At 37.9% G+C, this 25817-nt stretch overlaps 3 protein-coding genes across 4 annotated transcripts in view; 1 reads left to right on the top strand and 2 right to left on the bottom strand.

Annotated features, from left to right (window-relative positions):
- The window catches only part of LOC112001332 (uncharacterized), a 7709-nt gene extending 4606 nt beyond the window's left edge, over positions 1 to 3103 (bottom strand). The window contains exon 1 of the mRNA XM_065760248.1: positions 2290 to 3103. Coding sequence (XP_065616320.1) covers positions 2290 to 3103 — 814 coding nt within the window. The remainder of the gene's footprint in view (positions 1 to 2289) is intronic.
- On the bottom strand, positions 2121 to 8559 carry LOC112001232 (uncharacterized). Of its 2 annotated transcripts, XR_002881786.2 has the most exons (3): positions 8000 to 8558; positions 4966 to 7416; positions 2121 to 4464 (listed from the first exon to the last, which is right to left on the bottom strand). XR_002881786.2 is itself a non-coding variant. In XM_024033411.2 (2 exons), exons 1-2 carry the CDS (start codon positions 8123 to 8125, stop codon positions 7246 to 7248), a joined length of 297 nt encoding a protein of 98 aa, XP_023889179.2. In that variant the 5' UTR covers positions 8126 to 8559; the 3' UTR covers positions 2121 to 7245. The 2 variants fall into 2 exon arrangements, 1 of the variants encoding a protein (XP_023889179.2); XM_024033411.2 differs by having other exon boundaries at positions 2121 to 7416; positions 8000 to 8559.
- Positions 8560 to 24298: 15739 nt separating this feature from the next.
- Positions 24299 to 25439, top strand: LOC112001876 (uncharacterized). The gene is made up of 2 exons (XM_024034040.1): positions 24299 to 24781; positions 25212 to 25439. Exons 1-2 carry the CDS (start codon positions 24299 to 24301, stop codon positions 25437 to 25439), a joined length of 711 nt encoding a protein of 236 aa, XP_023889808.1.
- The last annotated feature ends 378 nt before the right edge of the window (positions 25440 to 25817 follow it).

The raw sequence follows: 25817 nt of genomic DNA, 5'->3' as shown, positions 1-25817 counted from the left end.
AAAAAAAAAAAAAAAAAAAACTTCAATTTTGATCCGAGGATATTTTTACCCCGTGGGTTGAACAAGACCACGAGGAAGGAGGAGATCTTGCCTTGTATGATTATATCGTATTGGTATGACTTGTGAAGCTCATGTAGTTCTTTCGTGTTTGGTTTCTACTTTCTATGCTCAAGAAAAGGATTCAAAGGCTTCTAAGCCATCAGATTGAGGCAAAATGAGCTCCAAACCATAAAGAAATTTCACCAAACACATGGCATGCAAGTACGACTTTTAAAAATAAGTTTACAAAGTTGTTCACTCAATTTTCAAAAGTGAACACCAAAATATAATGCAAATGATGTACTACTCCAACAACTAACGGCAATGCATTCTTCCATGTGGTTTGGGTTTCACATTTGACCAAAATCAGTTAAAGGAATAAACTCCTCATACAGAGGCCGCCCAACAAATTTGGAGATCTAAGACGATATATTTAAATGAGGTTTTTTGTCATCACTTAAGTAATATTTAACTAGATTTTAATATCATAATTTTTTTTATAAAAAAAAAAAAAATCTATTCTTTTTATTTTGTAATATGCTTTCTTTCTTTTCTTTTTTCTTTTTTTTTCTTTTTGGAAAAATGCTAAAGGTATAACAAATTTACTACAAAAACACTTACAAACGATATAGCAATGATGTGATTAGTGACACTCCAAGAAGATAATAAAAAAATATTTGAATGATGTTAAGAATATGATAAATTTTACAACAAGAGGATTACAAAGATGTATCACCAATCACAAAAAGTAATTCAAAAATGCATTTAATAGGTTGTTAATGTACACAAATCATATTATATGTCACATCAATTTGTAAAGGCTTCGAACTAAAACTTATAGTATTTCTAACATATTAATCTGAATTATTTCTTGTAATTACTCATATATATATATATATATATATTTGTAAGACTCATTTATTTAAAGTTGTGTTATTTCTAGCATTACTCAATTATTTGGAACTTGTTAAAAGTAGAAAAATAAAATGTAAAACTATTATTTCCCTAGATCTCCAAAACAAAAAACAAAAAAAAACAAAAAAAGAAAGAAAGAAAGTTATATTAATTTTTTCCCCAAAATTTGGAGTCTTTCTCTAATAGGGGCTAGGCGATTGCCTAAGTGGCCTAGGCGGCTGGCCCTGTCCTCAAAAATCCATTGCAACAGCATATTCCCTACAAAGGTCGTGTCACTTACCAAAACTTATTAATAAAGCAAGTCACCTAAGAAGGCGACATTGTTGTCACAATAACTACCATTCAAACCCATATAAGTCCATAACATAGGATTTTTTGTTGCTGTTATTGGCTGGTTGGTTGGTTTGTTTTTGTTTTTTGTTGTTGTTGTTGTTGTTGTTGTTTTTTTTTTTTTTTTTTTTTTTTTTTTTTTTTTTTTTTTTTTTTTTAACCTAGAATAAAAATGCGGAAATAAGTATATACGTTATAATATGTAAAAAAAAAATGTAGATCATAAATTTTTTTATTTATTTCTATAATTAAAGATCATAAATTTATTTCTCATTTTTTTGTTTAAAGATTTAAAAAAAAAATTATTATTCAATATTTCATGTAACCTTCTTAAATTTATTTCTCATTTTTTGTTTAAAGGTTTTAAAAAAATATTATTCAATATTTCTTGAAACCTTTGACATAAAAACTGTTGTGTAAAACTGCAAATTAAGAAGATAAATTATTTATAAAATTTCTTGAAGACTCAAAAATATTTACCTAAAACTATTTTTGCAAAGTTAGGCAAAGTGGGGTTAGGAAAGAAAAGAGAATTTAAATTATTTATTTCCATTAAAACAAATGGGAAACTAAAATTTCAGGGAGACGAGTGAATATATAGAGTTTCATTATCTCCTTACATACTATAAAGGGGGAAAAAAATGTGTTTACAAGACTGAGAGATGTATGGAAGATCAGAGATTTTTATTATCAGAGCTGAAATCTGTACATATCGTGACACGGCTGAAATAAGTATATTGCACATGTTTCAATAAATGAATAGAAGAATTAATCACTAATACACTGGATTTTCGCTATAGCATAGAAAACTATATTACGAAAAATATCCTCGGATCAAAATTGAAGTTTTTTTTTTTTTTTTTTTTTTGATGAGAAAATACAATATAAACCAGCAACTGAAAAAGAGCAACAAAGAGAACAGAACAGCAGCAGGGAGAACAAACAGCATTAGCTACGAACAACCTTCCCTCATGATAATATGCTCCACAAAGCTTGGACACACACCTTTCCAAACTTGTGTAACACCTGAATCTCTAGCAGCTCTTGCAAGTTCATGGGCTGCTCTATTGCCACTCCTAATTAAGTGCTGAAAAGAGCACCAAGAAAAAGAAGAAGAGATGTCTTTTATGTTCTGCACAATGTGACCCAACTCACCTCCAAAAACATCTTCATTAATAGCTTGTATAATTGAGAGTGCATCAGATTCAACAATGACATGAGAGATCCCTAACTCCAAGGCAAGCAACACACCATCTTGTAGTGCCAAAGCTTCTGTGATCTCGGCAGAGTATGATGATGGCAGTAACTTGCTTAAAGCTGCGATAAGGCAACCTCGACAGTCCCGAATAGCCACACCAGTACAGGAAGGGCTGCCATCTGACGCAGCGCCATCAGTATTAATTTTGAAAAAGCCGGAGGGAGGGGCTTGCCAAGCCGTTAGAGCAGGGGCTGAAGAGAGGGCAGGGAGAGAGCAAGCATCTTTATACTCGCTTAACATTCTGTTTGCCATATCCCAGAATTGACTTAGAGGGGAACCCGAATCCTCATGTATAGCTTGGTTGCGGTTCCACCAAATGGACCAAGCCACAACAAAGAATAGCTCCAAATCACGAGGGGATCCTTTTACAAGAAACTCCAAGGAAACATCCACAAAGTCCCTAGGCGGGGAAGTTACTTTAACTGGGCAATTATGCCACTTTGCCCAAGTTAGCTTGGCATGATCACATAAAAGAAGAGCATGGGCAGTGGATTCCAAGGCCTTATCACAAATAGGACAAAAGCTTGAACAGTGAATACCTCTATGGTTTAAGTTGAGCATGGTTGGAAGGCCATTTACACAAGACCTCCAAGAAAAGATTTTGAGCTTTTGAGGGATTTTCTGATGCCAAATCCGCTTCCACAGGCAAATTCTAGAATCAAGAGAAGAGCATTCTCCCTCCTCATTTGAGTCCACTAGGCTTGAGGCAATGTGATATGCACTTTTGACTGTAAAAACCCCCCCTTTTATTGCCAATCCAGATGAGGCTGTCTTCAAGGAGATTATAATTGAGAGGGATTTTTAAAATTGTGCTAGCTTCAAAAGGAAGGAAGATGGACCTGACCGCTTCTGCTTTCCACCACCTAGTATCATTGTCAATAAGGGAGGAAACCATTGGATAGTCACCAAAATCAGATTGGGGAGAGATCACCTTGAAAGAAGATGGCGTTGGCAACCATTTGTCATCCCAAATATGAATTCTTCGACTATTACCAACCCTCCATTTTGTTCCATTTTTTATGACACCAAGGCTATTATGAATGCTCCGCCAAACATACGAGGGGCTGCCACCTTTTTAGAGTTTAGAAAATCATCATAAGGAAAGTACTTAGCTTTAAAAACCCTAGCCATCAAAGAGTTTGGGTTGGAAATGATTCTCCAACCTTGCTTGGCCAACATGGCAAGGTTGAAAGCTTGGATGTTTCTGAAACCCATCCCTCCATGAAACTTTGATTTACACATCTTCTTCCAGCTAACCCAAGCAATTTTGTTCTCATCGCCTCTTTGCCCCCACCAAAAGTTCCTCATCATATTTTCTAAATCTTTGCACAAAGTTTTAGGGAGTTGGAAGCAGCTCATTGTATACATGGGTACTGCTTGGGCAACCGCCTTGATAGGAATCTCTCTCCCACCTATTGAGAGAAGCTTCCCCTTCCAGCCAGCAAGTTTTTTTGCTACTCGATCCTTTAGATCTGTAAACACTTGAGCCTTGGATTTTCCAATGATAGTAGGCAGCCCCAGGTATTTGTTATGCCTGGAAACTTCCATTGGACCAAGGATGTTCAAAATGCTTTCCTTTCTCTCATTAGGAGTGTTTGGGCTGAAAAAAACAAAGGACTTGTCGGTGTTAATTTTTTGCCCCGAAGCTGCTTCATAACTATTAAGGATGTCAGCAAGCTTCTGACACTCTTGTTCATTCGCTTTGCAAAAAAAGAGACTGTCGTCAGCGAAGAAGAGATGAGTGATTTTTGGGCATCCCCTGCCAATGGACATTCCACTAATCTAATTATCACGGACAGCTTTATGAATAAGTGCGGAAAAGCCTTTAGCACAAAGGAGAAAAAGGTAAGGGGAGAGGGGGTCCCCTTGCCTAATGCCTCTAGAGGGAATGACGTTTCCACAAGCCTCACCATTAATGATAACTGAATAAGACACAGAAGAGATGCATAGCATTATAAGGTCCATCCATTTTTTAGCAAAACCCATTTTCTCCATAACTTCTTTGATAAAATTCCATTCAACTCTATCAAAAGCCTTACTCATATCTAATTTGATTGACATGTAATTATCCTTCCCATCAATTTTGTGATTCAAATAATGCATGAATTCAAAGGCTACTAAGACATTATCCGAAATAAGACGATCCGGAATGAATGCACTTTGATTTTCAGTGATAATATTTGGGAGGATTGGTCTGAGTCTATTAGCAAGAACTTTTGATACAAGCTTATAAGTGGTGTTACAGAGGCTGATTGGGCGACAATTTGCCATTTTGGAGGGCTGGTTGGTCTTTGGGATGAGAGCAATATTGGTTTTATTTATTTTATCTAAGGGCATATTTGAGTTCAAAACATTTAAAACCATATTTGTGATGCTTTGCCCTACAATATCCCAATATTTATGAAAAAAGATTGCAGACATACCATCGAGCCCTGGCGCTTTGGTTGGGTGTAGTTGCTGAAGCGCTTTAATGACTTCATCTCTTGTAAAGACCTTTGTAAGCTCAGCATTCATGTCCTCAGTGACACATCTAGGCAATGCATCAACAACCCCACTAATTCCACTTGGAGAGGATGTGGAATAAATCTTTTCAAAATAAGATACTGCAGCTGCAGCAATGGTTTCCTTACTCTCACACCAAATGCCATCATCATTCCAAATCCCCAAAATGGAGTTCTTTTTCCTTCTTTCAGAAGCACGGGCATGAAAAAACTTAGTATTTCGATCTCCCTCCCTATACCAATGAACCTTGCTGCACTATCTCCAAATGGTCTCTTCACTGTCTAAGAGATCATTAATTTCCCTTCTAAGCTGGTTAATTTCAGCCCCCCCAGTGCCACTATCTTCCATGGTGAGAGAATTGAGAGCCCTTTTTTTCTCATGAATTTTCTTTTGAATATTGCCCACCACATTTTGGTTCCAATTAGTTAAAGCAGCTTCACATTTTTGGAGATTGGATGCAACCCCCTCAGGAGTAGCAGCAAAGGTGCCAGAATTCCAAGCTTCTCGAATAACTTCTCTGCAATCATCCCTCTTAACCCACATAGCTTCAAAATGAAAACGACGCTTCCAATTACAAACTGGGAAAGGAGAGCTGGTGGTAAGGAGAATGCAGTGATCAGAGGTTGAATCAACTAGATGATGCACTCTCATATCCTTAAAGTACTCAAGCCACTCCGAGGTAGCCAGGGTCCTGTCCAATCGAAGCAAAATTCTATTACACCCCTCTTGCATGTTACACCATGTATAATCAGGGCCACAATACCCTAAGTCCTTGAAGCCACACAAATTCACAACCTGGCGGAAGCTATCCATTTGGCTTTGAGGGCGAGGGACACCCCCTGCTTTTTCATTCATAAATAGAATCTCATTAAAATCACCACAACAGAACCAGGAAATATTAAATTGACTATTAAGAAGAGAGAGGAGCTTCCATGATTCATCCCTGAGATGGGTCTCCGGATGCCCATAAAACCCAGTAAACCTCCACAAAAAACCATTGCTTGACTCATTAATTACCGCATCAATATGATGATCTGAAAAACTTTTAATTTCTAAATTAGTGTCCCTGGACCAGAGCAAGGCAAGACCACCTCTACAACCCCTACTAGGAACAATTAATCCATTTGAAAAACCCAATCTATCTTTTACTATCTCCATACGTCTACTCTTTATTTTTGTTTCAGAAAGGAAAACTAATTTGGGATTAAAGCGCCGCACATAGTCATGGAGCGCAAAAACTGTTCGGGAGTTCCCAATTCCCCGGCAATTCCAACAGAGGGAATTCATTGCTCCTAGGGATGTGACCTTTGTAATTTTTCCATACCTTACTCCATACAAAGCATATCTAACAAGGAGTAAAAGGACCCAAAGGAACAAACAGAACATCAAAAGTACCAAATACAAAGGGGAAATCCCAAATCCAGACCTTTAAAGAGCAAAAGGAAATACAAATCATAAAACTACTCACTGCTCCTGGCCGAATCATACCCCAATCAGGATTATCTTCATACAGCAGCTACAACTGACAGAGAAGCCACCGAGAACTGATCAACAACGGATCAAAACTCATCCAGATCAAGAAAACCCACTCTCCACAAAAACTTCAACCAATCGGCAGGAGAGATAAGCACCTCCTATCTGAATCTGGAGATTTGGTTCCTTCACCGGTGATACCCGCACCAAAACCAGCAAACCATAAAAGGCTAAAAGAGAAAGATATGGGATGGTAGAAAGATGAAATGTAAATGAGTTTTTGGGATTAGATTTAGGGATTTTCAGAAAAATAGAAAAGTACCCTTAAAAAGAGTGGAAAGAGAAGACCCACACAAAGATAGTGGAGAAAAGCCACACGGAGGTGGAGAAAAACACCCAAAGATGGTGGAGAAGGCCACTCAGCGGTGGAGGAAGAACCCACACGGTTGTGTGAGAGAGAGAAGCTCCTACGTGGGAGAGGAAAATTTTTTTTGTTTCTATCAAAATTGAAGTTGAACACTAAGGACATACTTGCTGGGAATTCAGCATGGTCACATACACACCATAAGGAGTAGTACTTAGAACCAATGCCACCAACCAAATACACTAATTTTCCACCTCAGATAGCAGTTTTTAATGACAGTAGAATTTCTAGTCTGTGCTTCATAGAATTAGAAGAGATGTTGCTCAATTTGAAATGGATTGAGAGAAATTACTCAACCAGTGAATCACTTCCGAGGTTTGAACCTGGTACACCATTTTACAAGAAGTTCTTCAACATTAGCATCCATTCGAGTCCCACCTCCTCCCCAGACCAATATGTGGGCATAATCTCCAAATCCTGAACCTGTTACTTCATGCACAGCCTTAAATCCAATTCTTGTGTAGAACCTAACAAGCTGCAAGATTGAAAAAGTAAAATCTATTATATTAATAGAAAATTCAGTCATCTGAGTAACTGTTTAATACATTATTTCAAGGAGAACTTAACTAAAAACACACATTACTGGACGGAGGACAGGTGCCAAAGCTAATTAATAGGCATCTCCTGTGGCCATTTAATGGCTACTAAACATATTTACTTGAACAGTAATGCTACAGACAAAATATTTTTCATAACATATTTTGAAATTACAATATATTATTGATTTTCACATAAGATAACTATTAGCACGATTTAATTTTTTATAATTCAAAACTTGTCAACTCAGCAATTATGAAAGAAAAAAAAAAAAAAGAGAAAGTGTTCCTATAGACACTGTAGACTTATTGTTACTAGAAATGTAAAGGAAACAACCGAGTAACTCTGGCACTGCTTGCATTCGACACATTATACTTTTAAACAAAGGGAGACCACATAAAAAGAAAATATCTACTGGCTGCGAATAGATTAAGGTGAGTATAGCTTTTCCACTAGCATTTTTTTTTTTCAATCAAATGGACAATCTAGATTAAGGTGAAGATTATAGGGTAGACAAAAACCTTGGAATGGTAAAGATCAGAGTCATTGATTGCAAGTAACTCGGCTGTTTTGCCACCACCATCATATCCATATCGAATAGCAACAGCTCCAAGGAACAAACCAATACCAAAGATTGATTTCTCCATTGCCAGTGTCTCTCTCCTCAATCTAATGGAATCCAAGTGAAGAATTGTCCCTTTCAATCAGACCCTTATTAGCCCCTCAGCCTTCCCAAGCTCTTGGCCGTGATTCTGAAAAACAGAAAAAGCGTCCTAGAGTTTGGAGCTGGAGGTCAAGGTTTTGGGCTTTTGATGAGTCCATTATCTCTGACATGGTTGGTACAGTGTCTTCAATTTTATCCTTTCTGTGTTCATAGTGGGTGGTGCTTATTTGGAGGGAATTCAAATGTGTTTTTTTAAACATGGTTTGGGATGGAGAATGGAGTTGTAGGATTAGGGATATTGGGATTATTGAAGGAGAACTGACTTGGGTTCTAAGATTTGGTAAAGGAGATGCGGAACATGAAAGTTTGTCTGTTACTGCCATATCTGATAATATGTGGTAGTATTTGTGGCCAGGGAAGGGATGGAGCTAATGTTGGAAGTAGGCAGTGCCCTTCAGATTTTTAATTTTTTTTTTGTATGTATATAATATATTATTTTGGATAAAATTTAGTACAAAATTTGTTGTAGTTTTAAATTTTAAACTTACTTAATATTTTTTTTATTAGATGTTAATTTTGACAAATTCACATTTAGATTACATTATCTTCTTATACACATATTAAGTCTTCTTACATCAAAGCCGATTCTAACTAGAGATCTAACTAGCCTAGGAGTAGGAGAACACTTAACAACAAGACACACATATAAAAGGGAAAAAGAAGGGTGTGGAGGGGTGAGCTCCCTTAGAAGGTACTGTCCGCTTTGGGTGAAGACTCTCACTTATTTGTCCCAAATCGAGGAACTACGCCTCCCACCTTCGACTTATAAGCGTTGGGCCTAAGTGAAGGTGTACCATCATGTGTGTGATCATTCATAAGGGTCTTCACCCAAAGCGGACAGTACCTTCTAAGGGCACACACATGATGGTACACCTTTGTGGGGTCAGAAAATCAGGCAGCCTCGGCCCACCTCAAACCAGGCCCAGAGGCCTGCGCCGAGGATGCATGTGGGGTTCGAGGATGAAAGCGCGGTGTCCAGCCTCCAAGGAACATATCCGAGGACGAGCTCGTCCTCGGACATCCGAGATCTCGGAAGTACACGAGTACCGCTCCACCAAAGAGGGGTCTTCTTGAATATCTGAGGAGGAGAGGGGCCAGTGCCACGTGTCGGCGACGGGAGCACGGCGAAGGAGCAAGTCTTAGGCGAGCTGTCACCTCCACATTGAATGCCCTCAACTAACATCTTGGCCGCATTAATGAGGATAGGACTCCTGAACTGTGCTGTTTTGGGTACTGCAACCCACTGGAGGAATGGGGATGCGGCTGATGGGACATGCTCTCAAGTGGTGGCCTAGCTGATCAACAAATGGAAAGTTAGGATCAGTTTAGAGAGGTATATAACGTAAGGAGTGTCTCTTGAAAGGGGGAGGGAGGATCTGCATTAAGAAGTACTGTAGCGACTTGTGCTCTCTCGACCTTTATAATCAATCTTAAAAGAAATAATCAGAACGCCAAGCTTCGGAAGACAAGTCCGAGGAGCATCATTGTGCACCCCAATTCATGTTTAAGTTGATAAATCCACATGCAACCATGCAGGGCAGTTGCATCCCTTATTAGGACCTAGTTCTTGAGCCCACTCTCTATAAATTCATTGAAGGGCAAGCTAGGTTTGGGCCCACTCTCTTAACTTGAAGAAGTGCCCAAATCTGGTCCCTACAAACTTCACTTAGGCCTAGCACTTATAAGTCGAAGGTGGGAGGCGTAGTTCTCCAATGTGGGACAAATCCGTGAGGATCTTCACTCAAAGCAGACAGTACCTCTAAGGGAGCTCACCCCTCCATAAAGGATATTTCTAAGCCACTCAAAAAAAAATAAAATAAAATAAAATAAAGAAAATAACACCTAACTTAAGGTAGAACATAGAAGACCTCATATTGAGGAGTTGGGCAGCGGCAAGCTGAATAGTAGAAGCAGAGGTTGACTAGCACACCACGCATGACGCCATCGGCCACCACCAATCCACCATTGCACCCATGATACAGACTCCACGTTCTTATGGGAGAGCACCCATGTTTGTTTAATTAACTTAGATTGTGATTTGTGAAGAAAATTTAAAGAGAGGCAGAGATGAGAGACATAAATGAGACAAAGGACACTTGAGGACACTAGAGAGAAAAAGTGAAAGAGAAAGATAAAACATCATCATATATATATATATATATATTTTTTTTTATGAATAAAAAAAGCTGTCTGGCAGTCCTCGCTTTTGCTAATCAAAAAGCTAAACACACAACATTGCAAAACTTAATGGCCAGCAATTCAACGCGTTAACACCTAAGGTCCTAATGCCTAATAGCCCATGTGATGTGATATTTTGTTCATTTTATGTAATTTTTTCTGGTAGTGTTTTTTATTTATTTTTATTATATATATATATATATATATTAGTTTAGTACCTTTGACAAAACGCATTTTACTTGTAATTGGGTAGTTCTAGGTGTTTTTAGTACTTTAAGAAACAAGGTTTTAAGATCAAGTGTTGAAGTCATCAAGTCTGTCCAAGAAACAAGCTAAGAAGTGCGAGTTTATTAAAGCTCGACAGCTAGCATGTGTCGAGGTTTAGAGAGCTGTTCAGCCTGTGTGCTCGGCACCTGCTCGACAACTCCTATCTGTTGAGTTTTATGAAATTCAAAATTCTGATCTAATTTTCTTGGGATTCGTGTTTATGTGTTTGTGTCTTCTTTTCTCTTAACTCTAGACATATAGAATGACTGTTTTAAGGGCCGTCAAAGAGTACACAAGTTGCACAAGTATTGAGCAAAGTCTGTTCAAGCAATTTGTGACCGGAGACAAAGTTTTGCCCTAGTTCATCATTCTTGAAGAAGTTGTTGTGTATGTGCACCTTTGGGTTTTATGATCAAGCATCTTCTTGATCTTCATCGTGTGGATGAACTGAAGAACTTTACAGCCAACAATCTTCTCTAGTTGGTGATTGAAGTCGCGTACTGGGATCCGTGCATTGGTTAGTCACGTACTTGGGAGCCGTACATCAAAAGGGGAAATTATCACTACAGAACAAGTCCAATTAAGTATTGGGGTAAGAGTTCAACTGTAGGTTGGTATAAGGTACTGGGATTCCTTTACTTGTAATCGCTTGTTGTGATAATAGTGGAATTTCGAGAGTAGTGACCTAAAAATCACCCAATGGGGTTTTTGCCATTAGGTTTTCTCTATTCGTAAAAAAATTATCGTGTTATTTATTTTCCGCTGTATAATTAGTTTATTAGTAATTTGTTTGTACTACCACGCGTTTGCATGTTAATTAACTTAATTAATTCACTTGGATAAATTAATTGGTTAATTTATCACAATGGGTCAATTCGTTTTTGGCCTATCATAATTAAAGAGATTATTTGCAACTTTAAAATTTATTGGTTAATTGTTGAGTGATTGTATGCATAGTGCTTGTCTATTGTGTATAATGATCGTAGATTATTGACCATATAATGACATGATAATTTTAAATTATATTATATTTATAGATAATGAAAATGTCAACTACCATATTTGATTTTTTTCAAAAGAAAAGCTTCAAGTGATTTAGAAGCTAATACTAGTGGTGCAACATTGCCAACCACTAATGTTGAGGAAAATCTCAACATCCCAATTGAGGAAAATCCTGATGAACCAGTTGAGGAAAACCTCAACATTCCAATTGAGGAAAATCTAGACATCCCTATTGAAGAAAATTTTCAAACAAAATTTCAAAAGGTGGATATGAGTTCGTTGCAATTACAACGTGATCCCGAATCGCGTAGGCAAATATATACTTATCAAGTTGATCAATGAGATGAGATCCGATGACGTTACATTAAGTTGGGTCCATACCAACCTCTTTTTAAAAAAATTAAAAAAAAAAATCTAAAATGGTTTGAAGCATTCAAGGCTCTTGGTATGAAGATGACTGCTTTAATTCGTAGCTTGAATATTCTCCTAAAAAAGATGCCCCTTTTTGTCTACCATGCTTTCTCTTTCACAAGCCAACTAGGCATGATGGACAAAATGCATTCACAATTAATGGATTTAAGAGTTGGAAGAAAGTTAGAAATGATGAAAGTTGTTCTTTTAGTCTTTGTATGGGGAAATATCTTAACTCCACTTAGATTTGCCCATGAAGTGTGTCAAGATTTGATGAACCAATCTCAGCATATAGACAGGGTAGTGGGCAATTTCACTTCATAACAAATTGCAAATAATCGACTGTGATTGAAGGCTTCAATTAATGTTGTTAGACATCTTGCCTTTCAAGCTATTTCTTTTAGAGGTCGAGATGAAAGCTCTACTTCAACCAATCGAGGAAGCTTTCTTACGGCATTGGATTTGATGGTGGGCTACAATAATAATGTTGTTGAAATAATAGCAAAAGCTCCAAAAAATGCCACCTACATATCACCTCAGATTCAAAAAGAAATTCTACATGTTATTTCAACCAAAGTGAAGAAGGCAATTAGGGAAGAAATTGGTGACGCAAAGTTTTGCATATTGATTAATGAAGCTCGTGCTGAGTCCACGAAAAAGCAATTGGCTGTGGTTTTAAGATATGTTGATACAGATGGCTTTGTGTGTGAACGATTTTATGGGATTGTTCATGTTGTTGACATTGCAGCATTGACTATTAAAAAGGAGATATATTATTTGTTCTAATCATTACTTAGATATTCAAAACATTCGGGAGCAAGGATATGATGGTGCAAGCAGCAAGCAACATGCAGGGTGAGTGGAATGGATTACAAGCTCTGATTTTTAATGATTGTTCATATGCTTACTACATTCATTGTTTTGCACATCGATTACAATTGGCATTAGTAGGAGCATCAAAAGCAGTTGTCCCTCTTAATAGATTTTTCACTAAATTGATTTTGGTTATCAATAATATTCGTGCTTCATGCAAACCTGTTGAGTAATTAAAAATTGCTAGAGCTTCTGACATTGCATATTTGATTGATATAAAAGAGCTTGAGACTGGGAAAGGACTTAATCAAATGGTCACTTTACAGCGACTTGGAGATACTCATTGGGGTTCGCATTACAAATCGATTTCTAACTTGATAAAGCTGTTTAGTCCAACATGTAAAGTTCCACTTGTAAAGTTGTGATTTACAATTATGTTTTATATTGGCTATATTCCATGACAAAAAGTGTTGTAATTGCTTTAATTTTGTTCCTTGCATTTTGGGGGATTTTATTGTATTGGGTTTAGTATAAAGTTGGTGAAGAATTGAGCATAAAATGAAGAATTAATGCAATTTTGCGACTAACTTGCGAGAAGCTCGTGAGTAAAGGTTCCTACAAAAAGGGCATGTGAGAAGCACATGCTGGAAGCTGAAGAGTCATGACAGGTTGTCAGTTTTGCGAGTGTCCCACGAGAAAGGCCAACTCGCGAGGTACCCGTGAAATTCTTTGCTTGGAGGATTTTTAGTATGACTTTCTTATCCTTCACCCATACTATATATACCCTCATTACCCATAAAAGTAAGAGAGGCTATTCAGAGAGAAAAATCCTAGATAGGTTTTCTACAACACAACACACCCATCTTTTAGAGAGAGAGCTACTCATCCTTAGTGAAAAATCATTGTAGCCTCTTCTCATTCCTTCTTCCATTGTCATACCTTGAGAGAAGATTTGTATCTAAACACAACTCACATATTTGCAGAGTGTAGAGAGTATTTTAGAGCTTGGGAAGCTTTGGGGATTTGCCAAAAGAAGTTGGCGAGGCTTGGCGGATGCAATTGAGCGTATTGCGGGATCCGAAAAGCTAGAGATGACATGACTCCAAGATGTCCGTTGGTGGCAGGAGCTTGGAGGGCTCTAGTACATTGGGTAGCCTAGGCTTGGAGGGTCTTTTGTTATACATATACTTCAACTTTATTCTCTAGTGGATCGATTTCGACTTGGAGGGTCACAGAGTGGTTTTTCTTCGAGTTCTTCGATTTCCTCTTTGATAACACATCTTAGTGCTATCTTGTGTTTGCATCTCTCTTCCCTTATTGTTGTGCTTTACATTTATTGTTTGTTGTTCATGTTTATGCATTAGAGTAGTATCAGTTCATTGCACAAATTTACTCTTGTTCCACACTTTGATTAAGTAAGAGTTAAAGCAATCTAATCGTAATTTATATTTTGGGGTCTAAACAAGCTCGTTTGTTTTTGGCACAAATTCGAGCCCTTTCATTACTGAAAATCATGGATGAAGGAAATTCTTCACAAAAAGTAGAAGCAGAGTTCGCTTATGAGGTATTAATTTCATTTGAATTTGTCTTCATCTTACACTTTGTTAATGAAACTATGGGGATCATTGATAAACTTTGTCAAGCTTTGCAAAACGAATAGCAAGACATTTTAAAAGCTACGCATTTAGTTTCATTGACTAAAAAACTTATCCAACAATTTAGAGATGAGAAATGGGATGATTTACTTGTTACTATGGTATCATTTTGTAAGGAACGTGATATAGATGTCCTTGATATGAATGCTCGTTATGTTGCAAAATTTGGTCAAGCTCGTCATCAACAAGAGGACTTTAGAAATGAGCATTATTATAAAGTGGATTTAAAAAAAAAATATCTTGGAATAGATTCTCAATTGCCGGAACTAAATCATTGGTTTAATGAGCATGCCATGGAGTTACTTTCTCTTAGCTCAGCTTTAGACCCTCGAGAGGAATATGAATCTTTTCGAGTTAGTGATATTAGTTTATTGGTAGATAATTTTTATCCAATAGACTTCACAGATGATGAAAAGAACAATTTGAGAAAGGAACTTGATCTTTATAAGTATGGTGTAGTTAATCATTCAGTTCAAGAATTTGAAAAATATTTTTGAATTATGCCAGTGGATGGTGAGAACTAGAAAATCAGAATACTATCCGCTTATTTATAGAGTGATCAAGCTTGTGCTTACTCTTCCTGTTTCTAATGCAACTACAGAGTGAGCATTTTCAGCTATAAATGTCATCAAAATTGAGCTTTGCAACAAAATGGAAGATGCATTTTTGTCAGACGCTATGATGTTATTCATTGAAAGGGATATCGCTACGAAAATTAATACGAATTCAATCATAGATGAAGATTTAAAAAGATAGCGAGTTCCATTTTCATAAATAATTGCATTGTAATATCTTAAAAACAATAATTTTGTGTATTTCTTTGTTGATGGTTTATTAAATGAATGTTTATTTGGAGTTTCAAAAAATTTTATTTTTTGTTTATACTTCTGCCCCCCTAACTCCAAGTCTTGGCTTTGTCCCTGTTTGTAGCTCCTAGAGAACCCAATGAACACACTCATAAATTTTGGAGGTGGTGAAGATGTCCCATGACTTGTGTGTGTTTGTGAGGATGATGCTATTGTTGTTGTTGTGATTGTGCTAGGATGAGATCGCCATTAAAGAAACAGAGGCAGACATAGGAAAGTTTATAGCTTGTTCATAGCCTCTTATGTCTTATCTCTCTGTGTCTGAAGGCCATGAAAGCCTAAGACAATATATATATATATATATATATATAAAGAGACATCGAGTAGAAAACTCCCATTTGTGCAGCAAAAATAAACATTTTGGTTCACGAAAAGACAACAGCATAGTCTTTAATCAAACCATAAATAGAGAATGGTATATAATGTAGTAAAAAATACATTCGGATAACACTTAACAAGATTTGATTGTACAAATATTACGGGGTTTAAAAGGAAGAATGAAGAAAACTTGAAAGAAAAATAAACACAAACATTAAAAAATACACACACATTAAAAAAAAAAAAAAAAAAACCAAGGATTCATGTGACTCAACTTTGGGCCTATGTTCACAGCGACGACAAGAAGAAATTTTACTAACAAATTTGGAGAATATAGAATATATAAAGGCACTCTTACGCAATCATAATCCCAATACAGTCAAAGCTACTCTCTATTAAAATGTCATAAGCAGTGCACAAAGCTCTTACTTTTGCGTTGTTTGAGAAAATTCATGGTTCTGTCACTATTGTTAAATACTACTTGATCTTATCCAAAAGCACATATTTAATGATAATAAGATAATTAATAATTTACAATCAACCACCAATTAAAGAATACAATTAACAAGTGCAGAATTTGACTTATAGTTTGTCTCTAACAAAAGTCACAATTTTTTAAATAGGGCTCCCATCTAAACAAAACTTACTTTGTTATCTATGCTACTAATAACAGGATTACTTGTATGGGTTTCGTCATTTTGCGTACTAAGATATCCTCACACAAATACTTAAACTCTCTAAAATGCTCCTATCTTTTAGTTAAATAATTTTAAATTTAAAAACACAAATGGGTTAAAAAAGTAAATTACTATTTTTTTTTAAAGTTCCTAAGTTTTAGGTTTTTTCCTTTCTCTTTTCCAATCTGAATTACCACTTCTTATGAAAGATCTTAAAAATTAAGACATTATCTTTATCTCACTTTTAAACATTATTCCATGTTACCTTACCCCTTTCTTAATTTAAAAAAAAAAAAAAAATACTACAGTTATATTATATATATTTTTTAGACAAATGACTTCTCCTATTTGAATTCCAATGCCTCTACATGAGAGTTGAGAAAAAAAAACAAGAGTCAAAATAAAGAATTAGGACACAATCTCTATCTCACTTTTATACATAATGACACTAAATCCAAGACCAAAAAAAAAAAAAAAGAGCCTCATCGCATGCACGAAGCATGTGTGATGAGGCTAGTGTTATATACTATTTTACCTTGATGAAGCAGTAAATCAATTTATTTACTTTCATTTGAATTCATTTATTTAGATGATTGAAATTTTTTATTATGTTGTCTTCAAACTAAATGTCTCATCATAGTACAAATCAATAATTTTTTTTTCCCTATATATTTATATTTTTATTCTTTTCCATAAACACAAGTTTACAATATTGACTTTTCCAAGCAAAATGATCATTTATGTTGTCTTTACATTAATGAATAAAGAGATGATTTGAACATGCATAAGGGATGACAATTTTGCCTCGCCTTGCTTGCCGCGCAGGTTTTCTCCGCCCTACAAAGGTGGTGGGGATGGGGTAAGATTTTAGCCTCGCACCACCAGGCGGGGCAGGGATGGGTTTAGAGTTTTTAGACCCAACTCGCCTGACCCTATCCCTATCCTGCATCGCTTATTTTATTTTACCCAACAAGGCTTTCTGGCTATCTTTTTTTTCTCTAGCACGGTTGGAAATAAAGTACCAATTTTAACATTTTCTTTTGTCTATATTATAAACAAATTTATATATTATTGAATCATTGATTTTTTATTATGAGATTTTTGTTTTTGATGTGATAGTCTTGTTAAACACTTTAATAATATTATTCAATTTTTGCTAAAAATTAGTTTGATTTTGATAGGATAAATTTATTTGTAATTTCAAGTATATTATTATTAACAAAACAGGTTTTATTAAAAATAATTGTAATAGTTGTGGGTAAATCAATAAGAAGTAGATTTTAGGTCCACACCACCAGGCAGGGCGGGAATGAGTTTAGACTTTTTAGACCCAACCCACCTGGCCCTATTCCTGTCTTGCATCGCTTATTTTATTCTACCCAACAAGGCTTTCTAGCTCTCTTTTTTTCTCTAGCAAGGTTGGAAATAAAGAATCAATTTTAGCATTTTCTTTTGTCTATATTATAAACAAATTTATATACTATTGAAACATTGGTTTTTTATTATGAGATTTTTGTTTTTGATGTGATATTGTCTTGTTAAACACTTTAATAATATTATTCAATTTTTGCTAAAAATTAGTTAGATTTTATGGGATAAATTTATTTATAATTTCAAGTATATTATTATTAACGAAACAGGTTTTATTAAAAATAATTGTAATAGTTGTGGGTAAATATAAAAAGTAGATTTTGTCTCAAAATAAAAAATAAAAAAAAGGAAGGAAAATTTGTTTCCTTAAATCTCTCATTAGTATATGTGTTGATGGTCATTTTGGAAGCCAAAAAGGGAAAGAGAGAGCCTAGCAACACAGACTGAAAAGAAGTTGGCAAATAGATAGAAGAAAAGAACCATTAAGCCTAAGCGGTAGGAATAATGGATCACAGGTCCATAAAATAAATAAACGGGTCTTGAGGAAGAAAATTGGCTCAAAGGAGCCTGAAAAGAGAGAAATAGCAAATAGCAAACCCATGAGCAGTGTATGATGTAGAAAAGTGAGAATGGACCGCAGCAAGCCCAAAGCAATGCAAGCAAAGAGAGTAGGAGATTAATGGCAGGCCCACAAACCCCAAAGATGAGTATGAGGTAATTGGGTCGAGGAAGCCCAATGAAGTTAGTAAAAGCCCATGGGAACACAGAGTTAGGAAAAGGGATGAGGAAGCCCAAGAAAAGCTAATGGGCCAAGGATGCCCTAGAGAAAACAAAAGGGACACAAGAACTCATAAGTAAGAAAACCCATGGTCATGCTAAGCCACTGGGGAAAGAATAAACGGCAGGCTTGAAGAGGCCCAGCAAGATTAAGTCATTACAGCAGGAATGACAGAGTAATATGGTAGGGCATGATGGCAATCAAGGACTAGGTTGAAAGAAATATAAAACCCAGTATCAAATAAAGGTCAGCCCTAAGGGGAGCGGGAAATCGTAGGAAAACCTACTTAAAAGGTCAAAGAAGGACGGCAGACTGTGCAGGCAAGCCTCCAGACCGCGGCGAACGCATAAGTAGCAGGCAGATTTTGGACATACATGAAAGAGAGGCATGCGTATGGCCCAAGCATCGCCAGCTTGTACCCAGCCAATATGGGACATGGTGGGGTCATGGGTCAGAGGTAAGAGGGCATGGTTTGACGGTAGGGAAAGGGGAAAAAACCTATTCTGCGATTCCTACCCAAACTCTTTTGGGGGGTATGTCCTGCTAGGATGACATACCACCCAAAAGAAGTAAGATTGAGTAGGAACCACTAGGTGCATGCCATAAGGGATAAAGAGAGAGAACACCCACACCGTGGTAGGAAAGGATGTCATGGCAGACTAATAAATAAAACAACTCTCCTTTGTCTGGAAAGGGGGAGTGGCACACAGATGGACTAGTGGTGGTCGGCAAGTACACCTAGATGAAACAAAGGTGGTTAAGGGCTAAAATAGTAAAATATGGCCACGGCAGGCACTATATAAGGAGACCCTCGCCGTGCCCAGAAGGAGGTAGTAAGAAATGGAGGAGAGGAATCACAAAATAGAAAACAAAAGGAAAAACAAAAGAAAGAAAAGATAAGAGGAAAACTAAAAAACAAAGAAGGAAGAAATGAAAAAACAGAGTTAGTCCGGCGAGCATGCACCAGTAGGTCGATTTCCCTTTCTCCCTCTCAAAATCTTGCACTTTGTTAAAAAGTAAAAAGATTCCTTTTGGCACTAACCATTCAGATCTGTTTCCCCTAAAGCCATTAATTTCCGCTGGGAGATTAACTGTGTTAAGAGAAGGCGTTCTTCCCTCTTTGGTTTTACTCCTGCGGACCAGACTTGATTTGATTTCTTTCTCTTTTGATTAACCCATATTACCATTTGTTCCCTTTACTTTCTTTGTAAAAGTCATTGTTATTATTGTGATTATGTTTCGTGAATAGGGATTATTTTGTCATTTTCTATTAAATAGCCAGAGTGCTCTATTTTGTTATTATTATTATATCTGCCTGCCATGACTCATCTAAAACAGCTCTGCCTGCCATAAGTACACTTCTGGCAAATGAGGCATAGTTTATGCACAAGCCGGCTCAACTCCCTTACTTAGAATACTTGGGCCTATTATCGCAAGAAGTAGCCCAGCCCAACATAATAAAAAAGGCCCCTACAATATGTAATCCCATGACATTAGAACTTTAACTTGTATAGTCTTTTAGAATTTTGAATATATCTTACAAATGTATATCACGTAAGACACAATCAGCAAAAAAGTATTTCTGTATTCCTCTTTATTTTTCAATATGTGTTGTTTGATTTGCTTCACACTTGACATTGCAGCCATTCTAGCATCTTGCCTAAGTAAGGATGAATTCTCTGTAGAATTCTGAAGAGCTGTAACTGCCTACAGGGAATCACTCTCAATAATAGCTTTTGTGAAACTTTTTTCTATAGTAAAAAGAATACCCCTTCTTAGTGAGAAGTTCTTACTACCAAAGTTTCAATTGTTTCCGCATCTTAACCCGAGCTTTGACAGAGGGCCAATCTAACAGTGGTGCAATTTAGATTTCTCTCTCTCTCTCTCTCTCTCTCTCTCTCTCTCTCTAAATGAATAGTAAACTCATTGCATTTCATCCCTATAATAATAGTCATGTGTTGCCATCCTAATGGCTAGATGCATTGTACCAAGCCAAGTTCTTATTGTAGTCTCTTTGGTTTGCAAATTTAGCAGGAAAATTAAGAAAACTTAATTGATATAATAACTCACTTAGCACAAAAATTCAAAAACTTATATGAGACATGTGGCACAAAATTGAGAATTCAATTAAGAATCTAATTTAACTTTCTCTAAACTTTACCTCTATATATACTAGTGTTGATGCTCATTTTGGGAAGCCTAGTAAAAGGAAGAAGCCTAGCAACATGGGCAGAAAAGAGTTAGTAATTGGATAGAAAAGTTATTAAGCCCAGACGGCAAGAATAATGGATCATAAGCCCATAAAATAAACAAATCGGCCTTGAAGCAAACAGGCCTAAAGGAGCCCGAAGAGAGAGAAGTAGCAAACCCATGGGCAGTATGTGATGTAAAAAAGTAAGAATAGGCCACAGTAAGCTCAACGTAATGCAAGTAAAAAAAAAGTAAGGAGCTGATGGAAAGTCCATGAGCCCAAAGGATGAAGGATAAAGTAATTGGGCCAAAGAAGTCCAAAGGAGTTAGTAAAAGCCCATGGGAACACGGAATTAGAAAGGGCCGAGGATGCCCAAGGAAAGTAAATGGGACACAGGAGCCCACAAGCAATGTAATAAAAAGCCCAATAATCATACTGAGTCATTGAGAGAAGAATAAGCACTAGACTCAAAGAGGCCCAATAGGCTTGGGTCAAATGACATCACAGCAAGAATGGCAGAATGGTGTGGCAGGAAATGGTAGCAAGATTGCAGAAAGGAGCAAAAGAGTAGGCTAAAGGAAGAAAAGCCCACAATCAAGCAAAGCCCAGATCCTAAAGGGAACAGGCCATAAAGAATGGGAAGTTAGAAAATAGTTCACGCCATAAGAAGTCAAGAATGGGTGGCAAAATGTGCAGACGAGCCTCCAGACCATGGCAAACGCATGAGCAGCGGGCAAGTTTTGGACATACACAAAAGTGGAGCATGCGCAAGGCCTAGACACCACTAGCCTGTACCCAGCCAATATAGGAAGTGGTGGGTCATGGGCTAGAGGTAAGAGAGCATGGTCTAGCGGTGGGGAGAGGGGAAAACCTATTCTGGGGTTCCTGCTCAGGCTCTTTTGGGGTAAATGTCTTGCTAGGATGACATATCGCCCCAAAAAAGCAAGGATGAGTTATAACCACTAGGTGCATGCCATGAGGGATAGGGAGAGAGAAAGCACCCACACCGTAGCAGGTAAGAATGCCATGACAAACAAACAAATAAAATAGTATTCTTTGTTTGGTGATAGGGAGTGGCACAGCCAGCACAGGTAAGTGGTGGTGGTTGGGCGACTAACAAACAAGTGGTGGTTGGCAAGGACACCTAGACCAAGCAAAGGTAGTTAAAGGTAAAAATAGTAAAAGCCAGTCACGGCAGGCATTATATAAAGGACCCTTGTCGTGCACAACAAGGGGATCACAATCACGGTAACAGTAACCTCCACGAGAGAATCACAACCTCCACGAGAGAATCACAACATAAAAGCAAGCACTGAGAAAAGAAGTGGGAAAAAGAAAAGGAATTAGAAATAACGAAAAGAAAATAGAGAGCATAGAACAACAGGCATGCACCAATAGGTTGACCCCCTCTCTCCTTCTAAAGCCCTACTCTCTGTTAAAGGAAAAGGATCCTCTTGGGCATAAGCCATTCAGGCTTGTTCCCTCAAAACGATTAATTTCTTTCCTAGGGAGATCATTTGCATCGAGGAAATGGTTCCTTTCTTGGTTTCAGTCCTGTAATATAACTTGGTATCGCAAACTAATATTTTACTCTTTGATTTAATAAACTCATTACTATTTCTTCCCCACTTATTTCTAATATTTTATGTATGAGGCATTTCTTGTCGCTGCCCTTCATTTACTTTGTCTAAATAACAAGCATATTTGTTTTGCTATCTTTATTACATCTGCCTGCCATAACCTTCCCATAACAGCTCCGCCTGTTATGGGCATGTGACCAAAGTTTTTGGCAAATGGGGCATAGTTTGTGCACAAGCCGGACCAAGGTGGATTACAATTGGACTAGTCCTAACTCCCTTATCTAGAACACTTGAGCCTAGTACAGCAATAGGTAGCCTAGCCCAACATTACAAAAAGGCCCACCACATTTAAATTGGCGACTTTACTGGGGAGTTGGGAAGCAAATAAGGACAAAAACCCTCGCAAACAAGTGCCCCAAAAATCCAGGACATCATAAAACATGAGCGCCGTGCCTTCACAGGTAGAGTCTAGGTTAACGATGCCTCACCAGCAGCAGCCTAACCAGACAAAAGGTATTAATAGAATCGGGGCTGAATCCCAACCATAGCTAAGAATCCCCGCTGACAATGCCAACGTCGTCATTGAGATGTTGAAGTCCTTGCAGCACTCATAGCAGCAAATGATGGAAGAAATCCATCAGCTGAAAAAAGACAAAATGAAGGAGAAAGGGAGCCAGGATGACCCCAAAGCATGTGGCAGACAAAGAGGAGACACCAGTAAGAGGTGTTCCATAGCATGCGGAACAACGTTTCATCACTATGGATGAAGTAGCGGCCCTCCTGGAGCAAGAAAGGGCTGGAACACCTAAGGAGAGATTCTATGCACAAAGACCTCCTTACCCACTAAAGGTACTTAGCAAACCATACCCTGAGAGATATGAACCACGGGCCTTTGCACAGTACGATGGCAGGAAGGGGAAGTGTCATTGTGTACGTGAGCAAGTTGATTGATACTCTTGGCCCTTATGCAGCAGACGGGGACTTATGTTTTCGGGACTTTTCCAAATCACTATGTGACTGGGCATACACCTAGTACATCGACCTAAAGCCAGGATCCATCCCAACTTGGGATAACATGGTGGATTTATTTTGCAGTAAATACTTCCTTGGAGAAGAAATAGTAACACTTACAACCTTGCAAGCAACCAATCAAAGAAATGGTGAGGATTTAATGGAATATATCAAAAGGTTTAGGGACATAGCACTTGACTGCTATGATCATTGTGAAGAAAGAACATTGGTGGAAATGTGTATGACAAATATGATCAGGGAGTATAGGGTAGTCTTGAAAAACTTAGAAATCTCCCAGTTTGCGCAGTTGTTACAAAAAGCTAGGAAGACTGCCCAGTCGGTGAAGCCAAGCTTTGACAAAAGAAACGCTCTACAGGCTATGGTAGTATCCACTGATGAATGAAGAAGGAAAATTGAAGAGAATATGATACTCCCCCACCAATACCATGTACCCTAAAGGAGTTAGATGTGCTCCTAGACAAGTGGATAGCAGACGGAGTCTTTAAGACTAATCAAGTTTCTAGAGAACCCACAGAAAAAGAGCAGAGGGACCCGCGCTTCTGTTGATTGCACAACTTCGTGCAACATCCTACTGTAGAATGTTGGGCACTCTACAGACTGGTAAACCATAAGATCAAAGAAGGGGCCCTAGAGTTATCTCAGTAGGAAGTTCAAAGAAACCCACTCCCAAACCACAAAAGGAAGGGTGTAGCAGTGATAGTAATTTGTGCAAATCCAGGGGAGGACGAGGAGGAGAATCCAGCCCTGCCTGCCATAGCAATTACCACCTTACAGAAGAGCTCCAAATTCAAAATTTTGTTTGACTAATTGGGGCTTATGGCGAAAGAGTAAAAGATAGGCACAAAGGACCTGGTGAGTATTAACTCCGGGGCATGAATAGAATGTTTATCAGCGAAAGTCGCAGATGACAGAGCCCTCTTACAGGAATCAAGTGAAATCACTTTTAGTAACGAGGATATGGAGGTGGGGTACCCAGACCACAGGAGGCCCCTTTACTTAGCATCATCCATAAATCAAATCCCCATCAAGAGAGCCTTGGTGGATATGGGTGCTCCTATGAATCTCATTCCATTAAGCACTCTACAAGCGGCAGGAATTTCAGAAAGAAAGATTCAAGGGTGCCCAATGGAAGTGACAGGGTTCGGAAGAAAGGGCGAATACACTGCAGGCCACATCCAACTGTGGTTAAAGATGGGCCCCATAGCTTCCTTAGCTCGGTTCCACATGGTAAAGATGGAGGTCTCATATCATGTGCTTTTGGGGAGGCCATGGTTGCACAAACACCGATTAGTCTCATCCACCTATCACCAATGCCTGAAGGGAAGGATGAATGGCAAAATGATACGCATAGCAGCGAATCCCTCACCATTTGAGCAGGTGGAGGCTTATTTAGTAGAAACTATGTTCTACGACCAATGGGCACCATCTGGGGAAAGCTCAGTATTAAAGCCACGAGGCACCTTTCGTACCTAAGTGGGAAGACATCCAAAGTGATCCAGAACCTGATCTAAGGGATCTGCTATCACGAAATAAGAAAAGGAAGGAAGCACCCGCCGCAAAGTTAAATGACACACCACAATGTGTCAATGTCCGATGCCCTGATAGAAGGATTGTATACAAATTATAAAAGTGTGTGGAGCCTATGAGTAAAATACAAGCGGGCCTCAAACAAGAGTGGCAGCACAAGAGCCTGATGTGTTGCATGGCTTAAGAAAGCTTAGAGGAAGGAAGTAATGAATAGAAAGACGAGGAAGTTATGGCAGAAAAGGATGTACAGATTGTGGCAAAAGAAAAGTTGGAAGAAATTAACCTGGGGTCTAACTCGCAGGAACTAAGGCCCATCTCAATCAGTTTAAGGTTGTTGGAATAGGAAAAGTTAGAATTGATACTATTGCTGAAGGAATACAAGGATGTCTTCGCATGGGATTATAGTGAAATGCCAGGGTTGGATCCAGGACTAGTAGTGCATACACTAAATGTGGATCTTGAGGCCAAGCAAGTGGCCCAGCCTACCAGGAAATTCCACACTGAGATAGAAGGAAAAATAGTCAAGGAGGTAGAGAAATTGCTAGCTGCAGGATTCATTAAGCCCATTTAGCACTAGTGCTGGTTGTCTAACTAGTGCCAGTAAAGAAGAAGAACGGGTAGATAAGGTGTTGCGTAGATTTCAAAAATCTTAACAGGGTCTGCCCAATAGACTAATTCCCACTGCCAAACATGGATTTAATGATAGATTCTGTGGCAGGAAGTGCCATGTTTTCATTCATGGATGGATTCAGTGGATACAATTAGATCAAAATGGCGCCAAAGGATGCGGAGAAAACTGCCTTCAAAACACCCATAGGCAACTTCTACTACACAATGATGCCATTTGGGTTGAAAAATACAGGTGCAACTTATCAACGGACAATGACGGCTATATTTCACGATATGATGCATCAGGAACAAGAAGACTATGTGGATGACATAGTGATAA

The sequence above is a fragment of the Quercus suber genome, unplaced genomic scaffold (genome assembly GCF_002906115.3).
Source record: "Quercus suber isolate HL8 unplaced genomic scaffold, Cork oak 2.0 scaffold_359, whole genome shotgun sequence".
Classification (NCBI taxonomy): domain Eukaryota; kingdom Viridiplantae; phylum Streptophyta; class Magnoliopsida; order Fagales; family Fagaceae; genus Quercus; species Quercus suber.
Note: the sequence above shows the minus strand (reverse complement) of the source record. Positions and strands in the feature narration are given on the sequence as shown.